The sequence below is a fragment of the Castanea sativa genome, chromosome 1 (assembly GCF_040712315.1).
Source record: "Castanea sativa cultivar Marrone di Chiusa Pesio chromosome 1, ASM4071231v1".
Classification (NCBI taxonomy): domain Eukaryota; kingdom Viridiplantae; phylum Streptophyta; class Magnoliopsida; order Fagales; family Fagaceae; genus Castanea; species Castanea sativa.
The window spans coordinates 86,158,735-86,176,080 of NC_134013.1; the positions used below are offsets into that span (position 1 = coordinate 86,158,735).

Genomic DNA, 17,346 nt, shown 5'->3' on the forward strand with positions numbered 1-17,346 from the left:
TTATTGTATATTACAAAGAGACCTAAAACGCAGAATTGGAACTATGAAAAAAATGGTGAAGTGAAGAAAAGAAAATGAGCTATTGAGTGCTTTTCTCTATGAATGTAGGCACGCTGTCGAATCAAGTTAAATATTGCCTTCTTCCTTCTCACAATATTTTTCATCTAGAACTTGACCAGATATTTAAATATTGCACATGTATTCTTAATTTCTTTAGTCCCTTTTTCTTTTAATGATGAAGAATATTTTCGAAACTGTTCAATTAAGATGATGGTTAGAAAGATTCTAAAAAAAAAAAAAATTTGGTTAGAAAAATCATTTGGCCCTTTCATCTAAAAGTGAACAAGCAACAGGGTTCTCAACGGTAAATCCACTCAATCAATATCATATTTATCTGTAGTATACAGTGGTCTAGGAGCAGAATAAGAAAGTTGGTTTCAATGCACCAGTTCTAAAAACCGATGGCAAACCTAACCTTGGTTCTTGAATTATTTCATTTGATGGGGGTTTTTTTCAAGTTACGAATTTTCAGTATTTCCGCCTCAATGACGTACAACACAATACTAACAAAAATTATGCTCAAGAAACCCCTGTTACAACTGTGAACAAATTTCAAGTGGCAATTGTTGATCAGAGAGGGAAATAAGCGAGCCACCTATCCATCATGAGATAGCATTCCTTAGCCCTGTATTCAGGGGCAACATGACCCGCACCCTGTGAGAAACACAAGAGTTAGTGAATTTCCTTTAATATTAGAGTAATGCTAAGCACGCAATATTTTTTCACAACTATTAACATGGTTTATTGTGACTGGAGTAGCACTACTTTTATCTGAGTCTGTAATTGACACAATTTTTGTTATGCACCAATCAAAACAAGTATGTCAACAATTGTGAAGAACTAGAATATTAAATAAAATTCCTCAAAAAAAAGGAATGTTTATCTCATATTGGTTGTGTGTGTTAGAGTTTTAGTCCTTATAACCCCAGACTACTACTACTACAAAGGTTAGGCTCTTTTGTAGTGGTATTTTGGTTATGTAATATATTATAAGCCTGTTTAAAAAACTCTATATACAAATATTAAATGAAATGATCTTTCCTACCAGCACAGTCGTATATGTCAGGACAAAGTCATCATTTGTAAACTTTGTTGTGTATCTGCAGAAAACATATATAAATATATCAGTCAACGAATCATGGAACTCTAAGTTTTGGTTGTAGCAATTCTGAGGGACGAAAAAGAAGAACAAATTGCAAGAAATTAAAAGAGTTAAACCTACCCAGCAACTTGACCATCCACATACCACGTTCGCCAAATTTCATATAAGGTTAAATTCAGTGAACTGATCCAATTTTGAGTACCAAGGTGTGTGACAGACATGTCATGATCACCACTGTAGCAAAAAAGTTACACATTCATTTACTGAACAGCTTATTTAACTAAAAGATTAATTTCAACTGTGTCGTATTAGAACTTAGAAGCAATTTTTGGATTTATATTGATTTGTGAGAAAACAATTCAAAATACATAATGTTCACCAATGCTCTATTATGCTATAAATTCTGACCTGTATATAAGAGCTCGAAGGTTTGTGTTAGAAAGATTACGATGATAATCAACAGTACTTGTGACAGTCTTTGTGTAAGCTATGCTGCTGTTGCACCTCTTCCAAACACCAATGGTTCCCTGTTTAAAATCATTAAATTCTTTTTATTAATTTTAATATGATCAAATTTTGGGGTCATGTTTAGATGTCCATGGTTGGCATAATAAACTTTGTATCATTAAGTGATTATTAGCAGGATATACATACATTTCTAACATTAAGGGCTGCTCGAACAGACTTATCATTAGCCCATACACCAGCGAGCACATAATTATATTCCTGAAAAGGTAGCACATCACTTAATTAGTACTCATTATCTCATTAAAACAAAACCCTCACACATAAACAAAAAGAGAAAAGGCTTACCCGACACCAATATGCAGTATTTGTTTGAACAAGAAGACTCTCATCAATGTCCTCTTCGAGATATCTTCTGTTAAGGTATTCCTTACCAGATCTTGGAGATGCAGTTTGACAGTTAGGTTCCAGAACTTGCATGAGGTTTATTTGAAGAAGCAACTGTAATAGCAAAACTTCAAAATGGTTAAATGTTTATACAACTTAATGACAGTAATGATATATTTAAATGCTTATATGCTTGATTGGTATAGCTTACTTAAGCTTTTTGAAAATAGGGTTATTTGAAAAAACTGTACTTAACAAAAGCGAAGTTTAAAAAAACTGTACTTTGAAAAAGTGTAGTTTGAAATGTTACCAAACAGGCACATAGCCTAATAACAAGAAGGAAAGGATATATCTAAGCATATCAGGAAAAGGAAGTGGTAGACCCTCTAACCTCATCAATGGCTTGAATATCTGATACACATTGTGTATTGTTCTCATTTATATTCACATAATCGCCATTGCAGCTTTCTTTGGCAGACTACAGAGGCATGAAGCATTACTTTGATTTAGAATGATTTAATACAAATTAAAAGATGATGTATATGTTAGCTTAGGGATGTGCAGTAGAATGAACAGAAAAATGCAGCAAGATGAGACATGGCATACCTCATAGAGTTCATCTGATATTAATGTCAACCGATGAGCAAATGGAACTCTTGAATTATCATCAACAAAATCATCTGTCTTTGGGTTCCCAAGCACATATCCCTGATAAATTTTGATTGAATATCTTTAATTTGAATACAAATCGAAAACACATGACATCAAGATTAGAAAATTTCATCTTCCTTTGCTCCCCCAAATACCAAGCAGATCATTAGGCATTATTATCCTTGTATTTTAAAAAAATTGCTGACAGTGTAATTCAATAACATTGGACAAATTACGTAGAAGTTCTTGAATAAGAAATTGTACCCTCAGATTCATAGACGGATACGTTCCAGCTTGGTTACCTGCATCAAAACCAAGCTTAAGCCTACTTGAGTTTCACACACACACACAAAGAAAAGAGGCAAGCCTCATTTTGAAGTACTGAACATCAAGAATATACTTTACCATTAAATATCTCTTGAACTAATATAGGAAGAGGTATGCCTGAATATGAATCTCCACCAATGTAGAGTATATTCTCAAAATATTGAGGGTGTGCTAGCAACCACTGCAAATCAATTTAAAAGCAAACAATTCTTAAAAAATATAGTTGGCACTTATTTAATTTTGGTTTGTTTTCTTTCTGCATATGTTTTCAAATTAGACTTCTTCTTTTTTTCTCAATGGAAACATATTTTTGTTTTCAATTTCTAACCAACCAATATGTGCATCTTTGCATTAGTTGATTTTCTTTTCTTTTTTTTCAAAAATGAAAAACAGAAAAAGGAGTATTTTTTCTGTTGTCTATCATGTAGTATACGTTACTCAATCTATACTTGAAAGTTGAAAGTACTTGATGCAGTGCAGTAACTCATCACTGGTGTTTACAGACTATAACGTTTTGTTAGTTGTTTTACTTAAACACCAAAGTGATTTCTCTATTTATCATACCTTACTTAGAAACTGGTAAATTTGTGCTACAGATTCATAGTCATCTATATAGTAACCTTCTTGGGTTGTTGAATAAGAAAATCCAGTGCCCACTGGTGCGTCTACATATATTATGTTAAGGCCCTGCAAAAATTATTTTATCATCTTAAGTAATATGGCTAGATTATATTTTACTAATTAAGCAACCATAAAATTCACAACAAGATTCTAGTCACTATGTGAGATTTGGGTACCTGTGTCCATGCATATGGATTGTAATGAAGTGATGGCAAGCTCCCGTTGTAATCCACATAAGTGAAACCTAATGGACCTACAAAATTTTGAAAAGATATCCAAGTTATTTATGTTAAAATAGGAGTTAAATAATTAAATTCACAATTTTTTTAATAGTTTAAGCTTTTGATGTTGCTGATAGATATGATAGAATTTCAACTTATGGTATTAGTTTTATGATAATTGCTTTTTATTATTAGGTTAAAACACTAAATAATTTTTGGTTTAGATGTGGATAAAAATTCAGATTTCTTATAGACAGCAATAAACTTTACTAACTAAGTTCAATGGAATTCATGAACAATTGATAATTTCGTCATGATATCAAAACTCAAAGTCTTTTCTCCATTCTATCTACTTTTAAAAATTAAAAAATCAATAGTGCTCATTTTTTACTTTATATTCCTATGGGTTCCAGTTAACTCAGTTAATAAAGTCTCTAATAGTTGTATAAGAGATCTGAGGTTCAATCCCTTCGCCTACACCAAAAACTGATTGGTGTCTTGATCTAATAATAAATAGTTATTATCAAGAGTAGACGTTATAGGTTGAAACTCTCTTTAAAGAAAAAAAAAAAAAAATTCTATCTCTTGGTACATTTTACTAATATGGGAACTGAGTTCTGATCCACCATGATACAGGTGCATAACCCAATCTCCCCTAATGGTAGTCCAGCCCACTCCTTCAGACACTAGAGGCTTGCAAAACTTGAGCCCAAGAAACTACTGGGCTTTGAGGTCTGGCGTTGAGAATGAATATGAACCTTGTACAATTGTAGGTTTGGGCCTTTATAGGTAAACTAACTTCACACCCCCAAAGTCCAGTTCAACCGAACCCGACACATTCTAATTCTAGTTTAGTGACCAAAAAGGGCTTTTTTTTTTTGTAAGTACAGGTTTTTATCAAATAATTTTCTGACCAAAAAACAAAATTATGTATTTTATTTATTTTTCTCTTTAGAAAATTATTGTTTCACACTTTAAGTATCCACAAGTATCAAGAAAGTTAACATTTTACACATGATGTGTATAAATTGTGAAATTCTTGATATGACACAATCAATCTTTCCGTTAGAATTATGATTAAATGTTAAATTCATTATTTTCTAATAACTTAAACTTTTTGAAATAATTGGTAAATTATCATGATGTCAAAATTAGAGATTCTAAATTCAACCTCTATCTCAATTCTACTCCCAATTTAAAATGTTAAAAATTGCATCTAACCATTTTTAATTCCAACTTGTACTTTGGAGAGTTGAAAATCTTGAGATTTTAAACCTTAAAATGAATTGAATGAACAATAGAGTAAGATACCATATAGGTCCCAAAAAAAAAGAGTACTTATATCGAGTGAATATATATATATAACACAAATGATGTAAACATTGTTATGCGGAAAAAGGACTTTCACAACATGTGGATCCCGCAATATATTTTCACCTAGAAAAAACAGATTTATTTAAAATGGAACTAATATTCCTGTTCTTACTGCATTTTCAACGCTCTAGAGTAACCAAATAATTGACCAAACACACTCAACCGTAGGTCCTACTGGAATTTTGGTTAGAAAGTATAGTAAGAACAATTTCTAGCATCCACCGAAAGAAATGAGATTGAGAACATAAACAAAGAAAGAAAGAAAGAAAGGTACCGCTTTCATAAAAGAATGCAGAGAGAACTGAACAGCCAGGGCCACCGGTGAGCCAAATCATAAGAGGGTCTTCTGAAGGGTTCCTCTGAGACTCTACAAAATAGTAAAATAGTTGCGAGTGGTTCGAGTCACCTACACCAATGTATCTGATACACACCAAAAACAAATCCCCCCGTCACCATTGTTGTTTGCATCATTCAAAAAAAAAAAAAAAAACACACAATTAAGTAGGTTGTGCCTAAAATGACACGTATATGGTTTTATTGATTCGGATATTTTTCAAAGAAAAACAAAAGTATATGATAGATTGTGATTGGTGGAACATGCAAAAACGCATACATTGAGACTGAAGATTCGATGAGGCATCTTGCTATAGAAATGCATACTATTTCCTCAGCTTGTTTTGCCTTTGAGGGCAGTGAAGCATAGTTGCAGCATTGCTCACATATATTTTGAGGGGGAAAAAATGAAGTTGAAATTACTTACCCAGTTTCAAGTGAGAAAGGAAGTTCACCATCAAAACCAGGCAGCTCTTTGACAATGGTCTGTGAGGCAACAATGCCTGGAAAAACCAATAGAACAAGAACAATCAAGCACATTGAGCTAACAAAGCCGCTGCATTGGAACAAATTTCTTGCAATAGTAGCCTTTTGTGGTGCCATAACTAGAAGAAATTGGCACACCAAGTGAACTAGAAGTCACTTTTGCTGTAATATTGTTCACTTCAATACCATGTTAACTTAAATAACTAGATAAAGTGGACAATGTTTATTTTAAAGTACAGGGACTAGCAAGGGAGTTGGGACTTTCCAGTCCAATTTTAAGAAGGTTAGTTATGTACCTATAAATCCAATGGATCATAAACAAAAAAAATTAGAATTAGGTATGGGCACGTGGTAAAATCAACCAATATATACTTTTTTTTGGTGAACTCTAACAATATATCTTAGAATATGGTTTCTCTGTATTTCGTTGCTTCACATGAAGATTGCATTTCAGTTCAAAATATGTATATATGAAGATTTTAATTTATGTTTTTTCAATTGACTATTACTGTTTTGACCAGACATCCATAAGATCTCCAATAACATTGCATAAAAACATACTGGAAAAAGTGACAATAATAAGCACTTCTTTTTTCTTTGGTCCGAACTCTAAGGACAATATGTCGTTTGACATATATGGTGACATGAAAATTAAGGATACATTTGTTTCAATGTAAAATATTTTTGGATAGAAATATTTCTTGAAAAATTAGTACTTGTTTTTTAATGTCTAAGTTTGTTCTTAAAAATACTCCAAAAATATTTTCTTGATTTTTTAGCTCATACAAAAAAAAAAAACACTAATGGTCTGTTTGACTGGAGGAGTGAAAAAGTAGAATTAGGTTGCTTAGAGAGAAGAGATAAATTGTTCTAGGTGTGAAACAATTTACGCTCTTTAAGTGTGCTTTTTCTGGTAATTGAAATTGTTTTGGGTTTGACCAATGTTTTGTGCTACACCAAACAATTGAGAATTCGAAAAACATTTTAAGTCGAAATAATTAGAGAATAATTCAATTATATCACTCATTGTACCTTAGTGGCAGTCAACCATATGAGATCTTGGTTTTAATTCATTACGGGTATTAGGAATTATACATGCAGTTCTATCATTAGCATTTGTTTTAATTTTTTTTTTAAGTTTGCTATATTCTTAGGTATATTATATGCAAGTACTTATTAATTATTATTTGTCACGATTCTTGTATAATCTCAGCATCAAAATGGTAATATTTAAAAAAATAATAATAATAACCATTTTGATCTGATAGAAAACAAAGAAAGATTTTTACTTTTCCTATCCAAAAAAAAAGAGAATAAATAAAGAAAAAAGAAAGAAAGATTCTAAAGTCCGGTCTATAATAGATAACACGGTACTTTGAAAGGATCACACTCAAGTAACATTCATTCAATCTCTCTGAAAAGAAGTTTCTATTTTGCTACCATTATTAATTTCTTTTAAGTTATTAAATAATATTCCTGAAACCAATATAATCTAATATATTATTTAACAATTAACTTGTTTGAAAATTGAAATGGTTCATGTTCTTAATTGTTAGTTAATTTGAATGTTGGCTTAATCATTTAATAAACTATTAATTTTGTGAATATTTAAAACGTTGCCTCTTTTACTTTTTTGGGACTAGAATAACCAAACGTAATTTAAAAATTTTTGTTTGACAAACCGTAGAACTAACGAGCTATGACTAATATAATTAAATTTAAAATATTTGTTCTTTACAAAGTTTTGAGAATAAAGAAATTTATCTTAATTTGTCAAAATTTTTTTTTTGAGGTACTAATTTGTCAATAAGCATCCATTTATTTTAGAAGAATTAGCATCCAAAATTATTGATAACTGATTTCATAAAAAGATTAAAATACAATTATTGCATGGTTTAGCAAACCCATATAAATTAAAGTTAGATGAAAGTTGGTCTAAAAAAAAAAGATGAAAGTTAAACGAATTTTTAATTTATAACTGAGTTTGGAACCACAATGAGCAGGGTTTTAAGTTGCTGTTACTTTTGCACAGAAGTTGCATGCAAATTCAACTTCTGCAATAAATTTTCCAAATTTGATAATCGGATGTGACGTAAATAATCAACAATGAGAAGAAAAAGGCCAGTAATTGAATTTACTCACGAGTTTGGTAATTAAGTTGGGGAAGTTGCCAAAAGATCTTGAGAGAGATAGCTATTGGCTTATTGCAACAAGTCTCACCTCAAGTCTCGACAATTCGACATTATAAAAGGATTTGCATTGTCAAATGGCCTAGTAACAATGTGGGGAAGTGAGGTTTTCAACTTTTCATGTGCATATATGGTTTTATAAAATTGGAAATTTTTTATTTAGGAACCCGATATTTTTTATAACAGTTTATACAATCTGTTATAATTGCAGTTACATCATTGTCATAAGCTCGTTGAGTCATTGTTAATATCGTTTTTATTATGTACCAATTATATTTATAATAAACATGTTAGTATTTATGAAAAATATTGTATTCTAATACTTATTATTACAAGTTTATTGGATAATAAATAGTTAATTTTTTTTACTAGTCTAATAGTAGTCGAGTACGCCCAATTACAGGGGAAAGATAAACCAAGGTAATAATAATATTCCAAATTAGTTAAAAAAATAATATAGCACATGGAAAATTTGACATATATATATATATATATATATATATATATATATATATATATATATATATATATTGTGGGGGTGAAAGCTAGTGAATACGCAATTGGGCTTTGGGCCTGATTGGTTGGTACTAGTTTGGGTTTTGTCAGGGGGGCCTCTGAGCCCATGAGTTGGTCTACACTGCAAAGGTCCGAGGAGTTGTCCGAGGATGAACGTCTCCTCGGACAGGCCCGACGATGACCCTGGGACTTGCCAAGAAGGTTAAAGGCAAAACTTTGGAGAAAGTTAACGGGTAAAAGGCTGATCCAAGCACCCTCTAGAAGTAAGGACGTGAAAGAAATATCTAAAGAAAATGTTGCAACCACCACATTAAAGACTCTGCACCTACCTCCTTGGCCGCATTAATGGAGAAATGACCCTTGAACAGTAGAATTCTGCCTTTCTGCTATTGTTTGAAGATTTCAAGAAGGTGGCGGATGGGACAAGTATCTAATGGGAAGATTTGTATGACACGTGGAGAAGCCAGTAAAGAAGAAGCATATAAAGAAGCAAAAGAGGAAAGAGATGGGGGGGACACTTTTCTGCTAAACAAAAATAGGAACTAAGGATTGTGAACACTAGCCTAGAAGGAGAACATTTATACAAATCCTCATTGGCTTACGTCCAAGAAGATCTATTTGTCATTCTTGTTCATCATTTGCACAAATTGTAACATTCTAACTTGTTAATTGAACTTCCAACATCCTGAACTTAGATTTCAAACTCATACTTTACAAATCTTATTGTATAAGGCTCATTGGGCCTGAGCCCAACATTTGTTTGTGGGTCCGGGTACAATTGTGCACTTACATATATATATATATATATATATATATATATATATATATATATATGGGTTGAATTCAAGTTACATCTGGTGTAACTCTAAGTAATGTTACACCACCTAATAATTTGGTACAAAATTTATATTTTAAAAATTACACCGTTGAATTACATGTTCCATATGTTTTTAACAATCATGCCAATTTTCATGTCAATTGGATGTTATTTACCATTTGATCCATAAACTTATTTTTTATATAATATTTTAAACTACAAAAACTTGAATTTAAAAAATTGATTAATGATATGGCTATTAATTTTTTATTACCTTGAAATTTTGCAAGCATAGAAAATATACAAAGATAATGTAATCTAATGGCAGATTTGTCAAAATTTGCATCTAATTAAAAAATATTGAGTGATGTAACATTACTTAAAGTTACATCAGGTGTAACTTCATAAGAGTTACACATTTTTTAGACTATTGATTACTATTAGATTTAATGGTCAAAAAATAGTCATGGTAATGACATTATTACTCTCTAGAAATTAGTCAATTAAGCATTAACTTTTCTTAATAAAGAGGAAAAAAAAACACACACACACACAGCATTAACGTTCACCCTTCTCCTTGTCATCATTTTCTTCCTCTCTCATATCTTTCTTTTTGCAGTATGTACTTTCTGGGCTTCACCATTGATTTCTTTACGGTATTGTCTTGAGGTACGGGAAAATTTTAGAAATACATAGCCAAAGTCACTATTGTTTTAGAGAATGATTGTTGAGGCTGAGTATTTCTAAGGATTAAAAACAAGGACAAAGTCAATTAAGAAAAAAATTAGTGCTCTAACAACATTATGTTTCAGCCATGTCATCATCTCCCACCATGGTTTTTGAAAGATCTTAAAAAATATGGGCTCTCATCCTTCAATATATGCAAAGCATCATGATTTATGGTAAGATAGGCTAGTACTTTTGTGGCATTATTTGTCTTTAGATAATTAACACTCAATAGCAACATTCCAAGGATTGCCGTGGTTAATGTCCTCAATGATAACAATTTAATTGCTAACCTCTACAACAAAAGTCACAGCAAACCTAAGTAGCTAAATATACAACCAACATCTATCTTGCTCCCTTGTGATTTGTTTGCATGAGAACAAGAAGGTGATGTGAGAGAGGAAGACATGAAGAAGATGATGACGAAGAGAAGAGTGAAAGTTAATGTTGTGTTTTTTTTTTTTTTGGTTCCTTTATTAAGAAGAGTTAATGCTTAATTGGCTAATTTCTAGAAAGATATAAGTGTTGGAAGAATATATGTTTGTATCGCATACAAAACATATGCAGTGAAAAATTAATGGAACTACTTCATTCGCAATTGATAATATATACGTGTAAATTTCAGAATTCAAGAACAAATGAGCGTACCTTAATGCGATGAAATTTAAAACCAAATATTAGAAGTACTTGGGAACACTTTTAATCTTCATTCCAATTTCACTTAATGCCTAAGAAGTGTGATATCTTAATCAATTTTCAAGGAAGAATAAAAAAGTGGCTTACACTCACATACGCACAATTTCATTCCACACTGAAGTGTCATATAAAATTCTGTATATTTATCTCCTTATAACTAACTGATTATATAATTGGATTAACTTTTTGGGCTATTCCAATTGAGCTTTAGTATGTGACTTGGAGTGGGATCAAAATGGAACAAATAAGACTCTAGCTCTAATAGGCATTGAGTTTTTCTATCAACTCTTGATAAGTCCAAAGTTACCATTAATTATATTAAATACCACTATATAAATATAATTTCACTCTAGGCCTTATTAATAAATTATATTCCAAAATTTTATTATACATGCAATCCCTTCATAAAATATTCGTAGTAATACAAAGTCATGAATGTAGACTACCATTTTGAAGATTATTACATCTTAATCTTTGAGTACTCAGTTTAATCCTTTAAGTTATTCATCAAATATTTATGAAATCTAATTTCATAAATATATACTTTAGTAACTTCTTACTAAAATAAGTAGGTCTAACATTCTGAATAACCAAATCTATTAAATTTATATCAATGGAATATTTTATATTTCGTTAAGAGATTATGAATTCCATCTTGAGAATATATGTTCCAACAACACTAAATGTGGCTGCCCAAGATACTGAGGTTTTGATCTTGATTTTAGATCTCACTCCTGATATATCAAAGCAACCTACTCATGATCATATCAATTATTCTCTCAGAATTAAGAGTTTATATAAATAGAAGTCGTGAAAATTATTATTTATTTGATAGTCGTTAGGAGAATAATAAATCTCACAGTGGTCCAGTTCAATATGTCTTAACTCTTAAAACATATCAACTTTTCACTTCCATGATCAAGACAAATCATCTTAGTTGATATGTTATAGTTTTCGCAGATAAAATGCCTAATTTCATCACCGACTACAAACTAAAATTCTGAATTTATAAAGAACTTGTCGTCTGTATCTTCTGTGACTAAATTGCATACTATGAATCTCATGGACTATATGATAATGTCCAAATATTCATGTTACCATTATTTTAGATAGTAATAAAACAACTTTATTAATCATAACATAATGTCATACATAGCATCTTACAATAGGATTTAAAAGCACTAATCCTAACAATAAGGACATTATCATGAGTGTTTTTTTACCCTTAGATCTAGTAGTAATCAATTGTCTAAACTAGATACAGCTCTTGTGAAGTTATACTAGGTGTAACTTGAATCCACCTCATGGATTAGATTCAAGTTACACATGGTGTAACTCTAGGTAATATTACACCACTCAATAACTTGTTATTGAATTTATAGTTTGAAAATTTAACCGTTGAATTACATGTGGGGGAAGTGAGGACGTTCTCATGTGCATAGTTTTATAAAATTGATAAATTTTAATTTAGGAACGCAATTATTTTTAACAATTGTTGATACAGTCTGTTATAATTGTAGTTACATCATTTTCATAAGGATTGATCACCATTAATCTCATTTTTTATGTACTAATCATAATAAATCATGTCATTATTTATGAAAAATATTGTATTCCAATACTTATTATTACAAGTTTATTGGAAAATAAATAATTCTACTAATAGGGTTTTCTAATACTTTTCATAGTAATTTTTATTTATTTATTTTACAAGGTTAATAGTAGTTGAGTACGCCCAATTACAGGAAAAAAAAAAAAAACCAAGGTAATAATAATATACCAAATTACTTAAAAATAATATAGCACGTGGAAAATTTGACATATAACAAATATGGCACCTAAAAATCAACAAAAGAAAATTGAGCACTTTGATCCACGTGTTTGGCTACTCCACTTTTGTGGCAGCCGAGGCCACGGGATCGTAACCTGTCCAAATGTCTTTATATGAAACCAGCGAACTCTTTTTTAACCCATTATAAATATCCAACAAACTTTCCTAGTCGCTGGAGCTAAACTTGCATTGAGGCAGCAGTGAAAACTGTTAGGCAGAATTTCTTAGTAATTTAGTAGTGAAAATAAAGGGGGGAATTTTTATTTTTTTTACTAAAATATTGATTCCATAAATAAAGTTTATATTAATTTTTTTTTTTCGTTCCTATTTTTTAAAAAAATGCTCATCTTTTGTCCCTAACATTTTTAAAGAGATTTTTCCAATAATTTAGTAGTGAAAATAAGGGAATTTTGTTTTGGGGAAACTCATTTTTTAAAGAGGATAAAAGTCATAAAACAAGCACATCTAATTTTAGATTTAATAATAGCCTCATGCATTTCATGGGGTTTTATCTAGTCAGATTAAAGTTTTATTTGTGCAAATTAATGTGTGTGACCTCGTAAGGGTTCTGATAAACGTAGAACTATCTAACGTTCCAACAGTGCAACGAAACTTTCTAGGGAGAGGACTGAGAAGCCAAATTTTGAGCCAACAAAAAGTACCCATCAAGAACCACGTGAGAATTTTTTATTTGGTGTTTGATTAATTTTTGTTGTTCTTACACGCGATGTGAGTAAAACACCAAGAATCCTTTTCTTTAAGAAGTAGGGAGGATTGGATCTGCCCAAAGTTATTGGGCAGTGCAATCCTTCAATATAGAGAAAAGTTAAAATAAAAGTACAAAGTTTAAATATTAGAAAATAAATTTGCAATGGCTATGATTAAAAATAAACATTTTAACTTTTAATTGTAGTTCTTAAAAGGCAATTTCACTGTGAGTAATAGGGATTTGGGGTTCAAACCTTGCCTACACAAAAAACTAATTGATTTCTTAATTTGATGATAAATAACAATTATTATAGAGCGACGGTATTTATTAAAATTGCATCCTATTAAAAAAAAAGTATATAACTCTCTGTATCTCTCATGTTCTCAACAAAAAGTATATCTTTTTGCTCTCTGGTCTTATACAATATTTGAAAAATTAATGGGTATTAATATAACATGGAAAATTAGTCTTCGTTTAATTTTAATTAGTTTAACAAAACTAGCTGCCGAAAAAAAAAAAAAAAAAAGCTGCTACCTTTGTACTAGAAGATTTCTTTTTACGTTTTCCTTACAAAGAAATTTGGAGGATGGAAATGTTCTAAGATATCATGCCATAAATACGATATCTTTTTTTAGATATTATATATGATTTATGAGTTTAAACTCAAAACAAAAGTATAGTCGCATGTTCTAGACAATACAATGATAATTATGGTTTAACGGAGCTCTTAGCAGCTACATCTTTACTATAATCTCAATTTATCCATTACAATAAATCTAATATCCAAGAAACTAACTGTATAATAAATCCTAAACTAACCGTATAATAAACCATGATTCTCAACAAAAAAAAAAGTATAATAAACCATAATTATTTGACTTGTAGTAAAATTATTAATATTATTGGTTTGCACTTGATTTGACTTGAGTTTTGACTATGAATGGTTTTGACACCTTTAACATAAATAAACAAAAACAAAATAATATGAGATTAGGAGAGTGTGATTTATTTATATAATCTAAATGTTAAAGGTGTCTTTAGGGCATTTATTAATAGATTATTTTAAGAAATTTTTTATACCACTTTCATAAGAAATATAAAAAAATTCTAAAATAAACTTTCTAAAAATATTTCATAAATTAATTCCCTTAGAATGAACGATTAACTTTTCCCATAATCTAATAATTAAATAAGCTAAAATAGAAAATATAAATTCTCCCAATCTTTTATCTAATAAGTTATTCACTTATTTTACCAAAGAAAGGGGGGAAAAAAGATGAAATTATACACTCATGCTCATAAATGGTAAAAAATTGATTGCGTTGAAAGTTGAAAAACGAGTACGTAGAAAGGGAGAGGAGGCAACGGTATGTCAATCCAAGCTTCAAGAATGGCGTATTACTATATGATATAGAATCAGACAGCACCTAATCCAAAATAAAACGTGGGAGCAAATGAAAGCCATGCTTCTTTCCTATTTAAAATAACCAGTGCTGTCTTTTTTTGTTGTAAAGAAAGAATAGGAAAATAAATTGCAATGTCAAATGTTGGATAAGTCATCAAAACTTTTTGGTGTCACCGACCTTTCAAACTTGAGAGTCTAGAGCACCCTTTATACTTTGGAAGGTTTATGCATTATTTATGGAGTTTGGACTTGGAGTACTCTACCAACCATTGTTATTCAACTCGGCCTGGCTAGGCCAATTGGACCAGAAACTTGAGCAGTAGATAAGTTGGACTGCTTTTTTCTTTCAATTGGATTGGAATTTGGTTGTGACCAAAACTTTGTCAAACCCATTTGGTCTGTTTGTCCAAGTCTTTTTTTTTTTTTTTTTAACAAAGTTTGCCCAATGACCCACTTGTTCAACTAGTCACCAAATGACCCAATCACTTGTGTGGATCAATGCTAGAGCTCTGTTAGTAGCAGTTGTAGCAGCAATTCATAATTTGTTATCAATTTTTATAATATATTCTACATTGTTAAAGGCAATGGAAGTTTTTACCTTAATTCTACTTTATTTACCTCTAGGTTTTTGAGTTTGTCCGATTTTGCTTTTAAAAAAGAGTTGAAAAGTGTTGTTGTTGGGCCCATGTGGCTTGAATTGCCAAGCCCAATTCGGTCATCTAAACCAAATACAAGTTGTAATAGGAAACCTCACTAGCCGACTTTAACATATATATATATATTGTATCAAGTGCAGCCGGGTGTGTAGAGAATCCTAATAACGTAGTAACCTACAGCGGCATAAGAAAATAGTGAATTAGAGAGGCAGTCAACTTCTAGTCTAGTAGTTTCTTTTGTGAGAGAGAGAGAGAGAGAGGGTATAATTGGGATTTGAGTTTCTAGAGAGTGTTATTGTGCACTATTGGATCTTTCTATTTTTATAGTGAATTTTTTTTGTTGTCGCCGTGGAGGTAAGCAATTTGCAGAACCACATAAACTCTTGCTTGTTGGGAAATTTAGACCATGGTTGATAGAATTAACAAGTTTTAAATCCAAATTGTTAATTAGATTTATTATAAATAAACCTTGTTAAAACAAACAAATATCAATATCATGTCAATATCATGCACAGTAAAAAAGTAAATAAGGCAAGATATGATAACGTAGGAAAATCAATTAAACAAACTACTTTTACAGTAAGAAAAACCTAGGGGGAAACCTTCCCAAAAACCAATCCATTATAATAAAGAGAAATTTCAGATATAGTATAAAAACCTTGTCCCTAGACTCTACAATCCCAATAGATGAACTTACAACATAAATCTTCTACCGCTTTAGAACCTTTGAACTCTCTAGTATATGAACGCCACCAATGATACATGGATCTTAGTATGTAACTAACTCCAGCAACTTGAAGAAGATGTTGTTAGCTGCAATGTTCTTTACTTCATCAACATTGAAGATCAAGAAGCACTTGGTTACAAAACCCTAAGGCGCAAAGACACAGTAACTTCTGGCAGAGAGAATAAAATACTAGGTCACTTTCTGCATGTGTTCTCTATTTAACGACCTTTAAAATAAACTTTATATATGTCTAGGGTTGTGAGGAAAGAAACCTTACACATATACGTTAGCATGAGCCGAAAATCAAATATGAAAATTCTGATTTCGTAGATTTCAACAGATTTAGCTTCTATTGAGTTTCATTCTTAAGTCTCGATAGATTCTGTTTCTATCGAGGTATCTGTTGAGATTTAATGAACAGTTTTTCTTCACTTGTTTCTTGGTCCAATCTTCATGGTTTTAATACTTGGCTTGAACAACATGTTTCTTGTAGTACTAAACTCATCCTAGATCTATCCAATTACAAATAAAGTGCATTTTGTCAAAGAATTAGTCAATTACATAAAATATGTCCCTAATAGTATTCTTTGTGTGTGCTTGTTATTTACTTTCTGCTTATTTACTGTTATTGATTTAAGTCATTGGGTACTATTTGCATAACAAAAAGGAGCTGGCATCTCATGCGCCAAAAGCATTAGACTAGTCTCTCACAAGTAGGTGGGCCCCACACGTGTGAGGACCACCTACCTGTGAGAGGTAGGTCTCATGCGCCTAGCACATGAGAGATTTTTCCATTGAAAAGTGCTTTGAGAGAGATAAAGCTCTTTTAGTTGAAATTGTTAAACATTTGACAATTTTGCCAAAGATGCTTGAATAATCTCAATTTGTAGTTTATAGTTCTATTGAATCAACTTTGAAGTCGTCCCAAGTACATCTAATATTGCTTTTGGAGGGGTTTAAAAGCGCTTTAAGAGGGTTAAAGCCCACTTAGGTTAAATTGTCAAACGTCTGGCAATTTCACTAAAGAGTTTTAAAGGGATTCTTAAC

General features: G+C 31.0%; 1 protein-coding gene across 1 annotated transcript; it reads right to left on the reverse strand.

Moving 5' to 3' along the window:
* Window positions 1-355: 355 nt before the first annotated feature.
* Window positions 356-6,321, reverse strand: LOC142617364 (serine carboxypeptidase-like 7). The gene is made up of 14 exons (XM_075790195.1): window positions 5,969-6,321; window positions 5,483-5,628; window positions 3,790-3,866; window positions 3,557-3,679; window positions 3,071-3,173; window positions 2,930-2,967; window positions 2,621-2,722; window positions 2,406-2,492; window positions 1,976-2,128; window positions 1,817-1,888; window positions 1,571-1,689; window positions 1,283-1,396; window positions 1,106-1,160; window positions 356-714 (listed from the first exon to the last, which is right to left on the reverse strand). The coding sequence occupies exons 1-14, from the start codon at window positions 6,142-6,144 to the stop codon at window positions 631-633; spliced, it is 1,449 nt and encodes a 482-aa protein (XP_075646310.1). The 5' UTR covers window positions 6,145-6,321; the 3' UTR covers window positions 356-630.
* Between the last annotated feature and the right edge of the window lie 11,025 nt (window positions 6,322-17,346).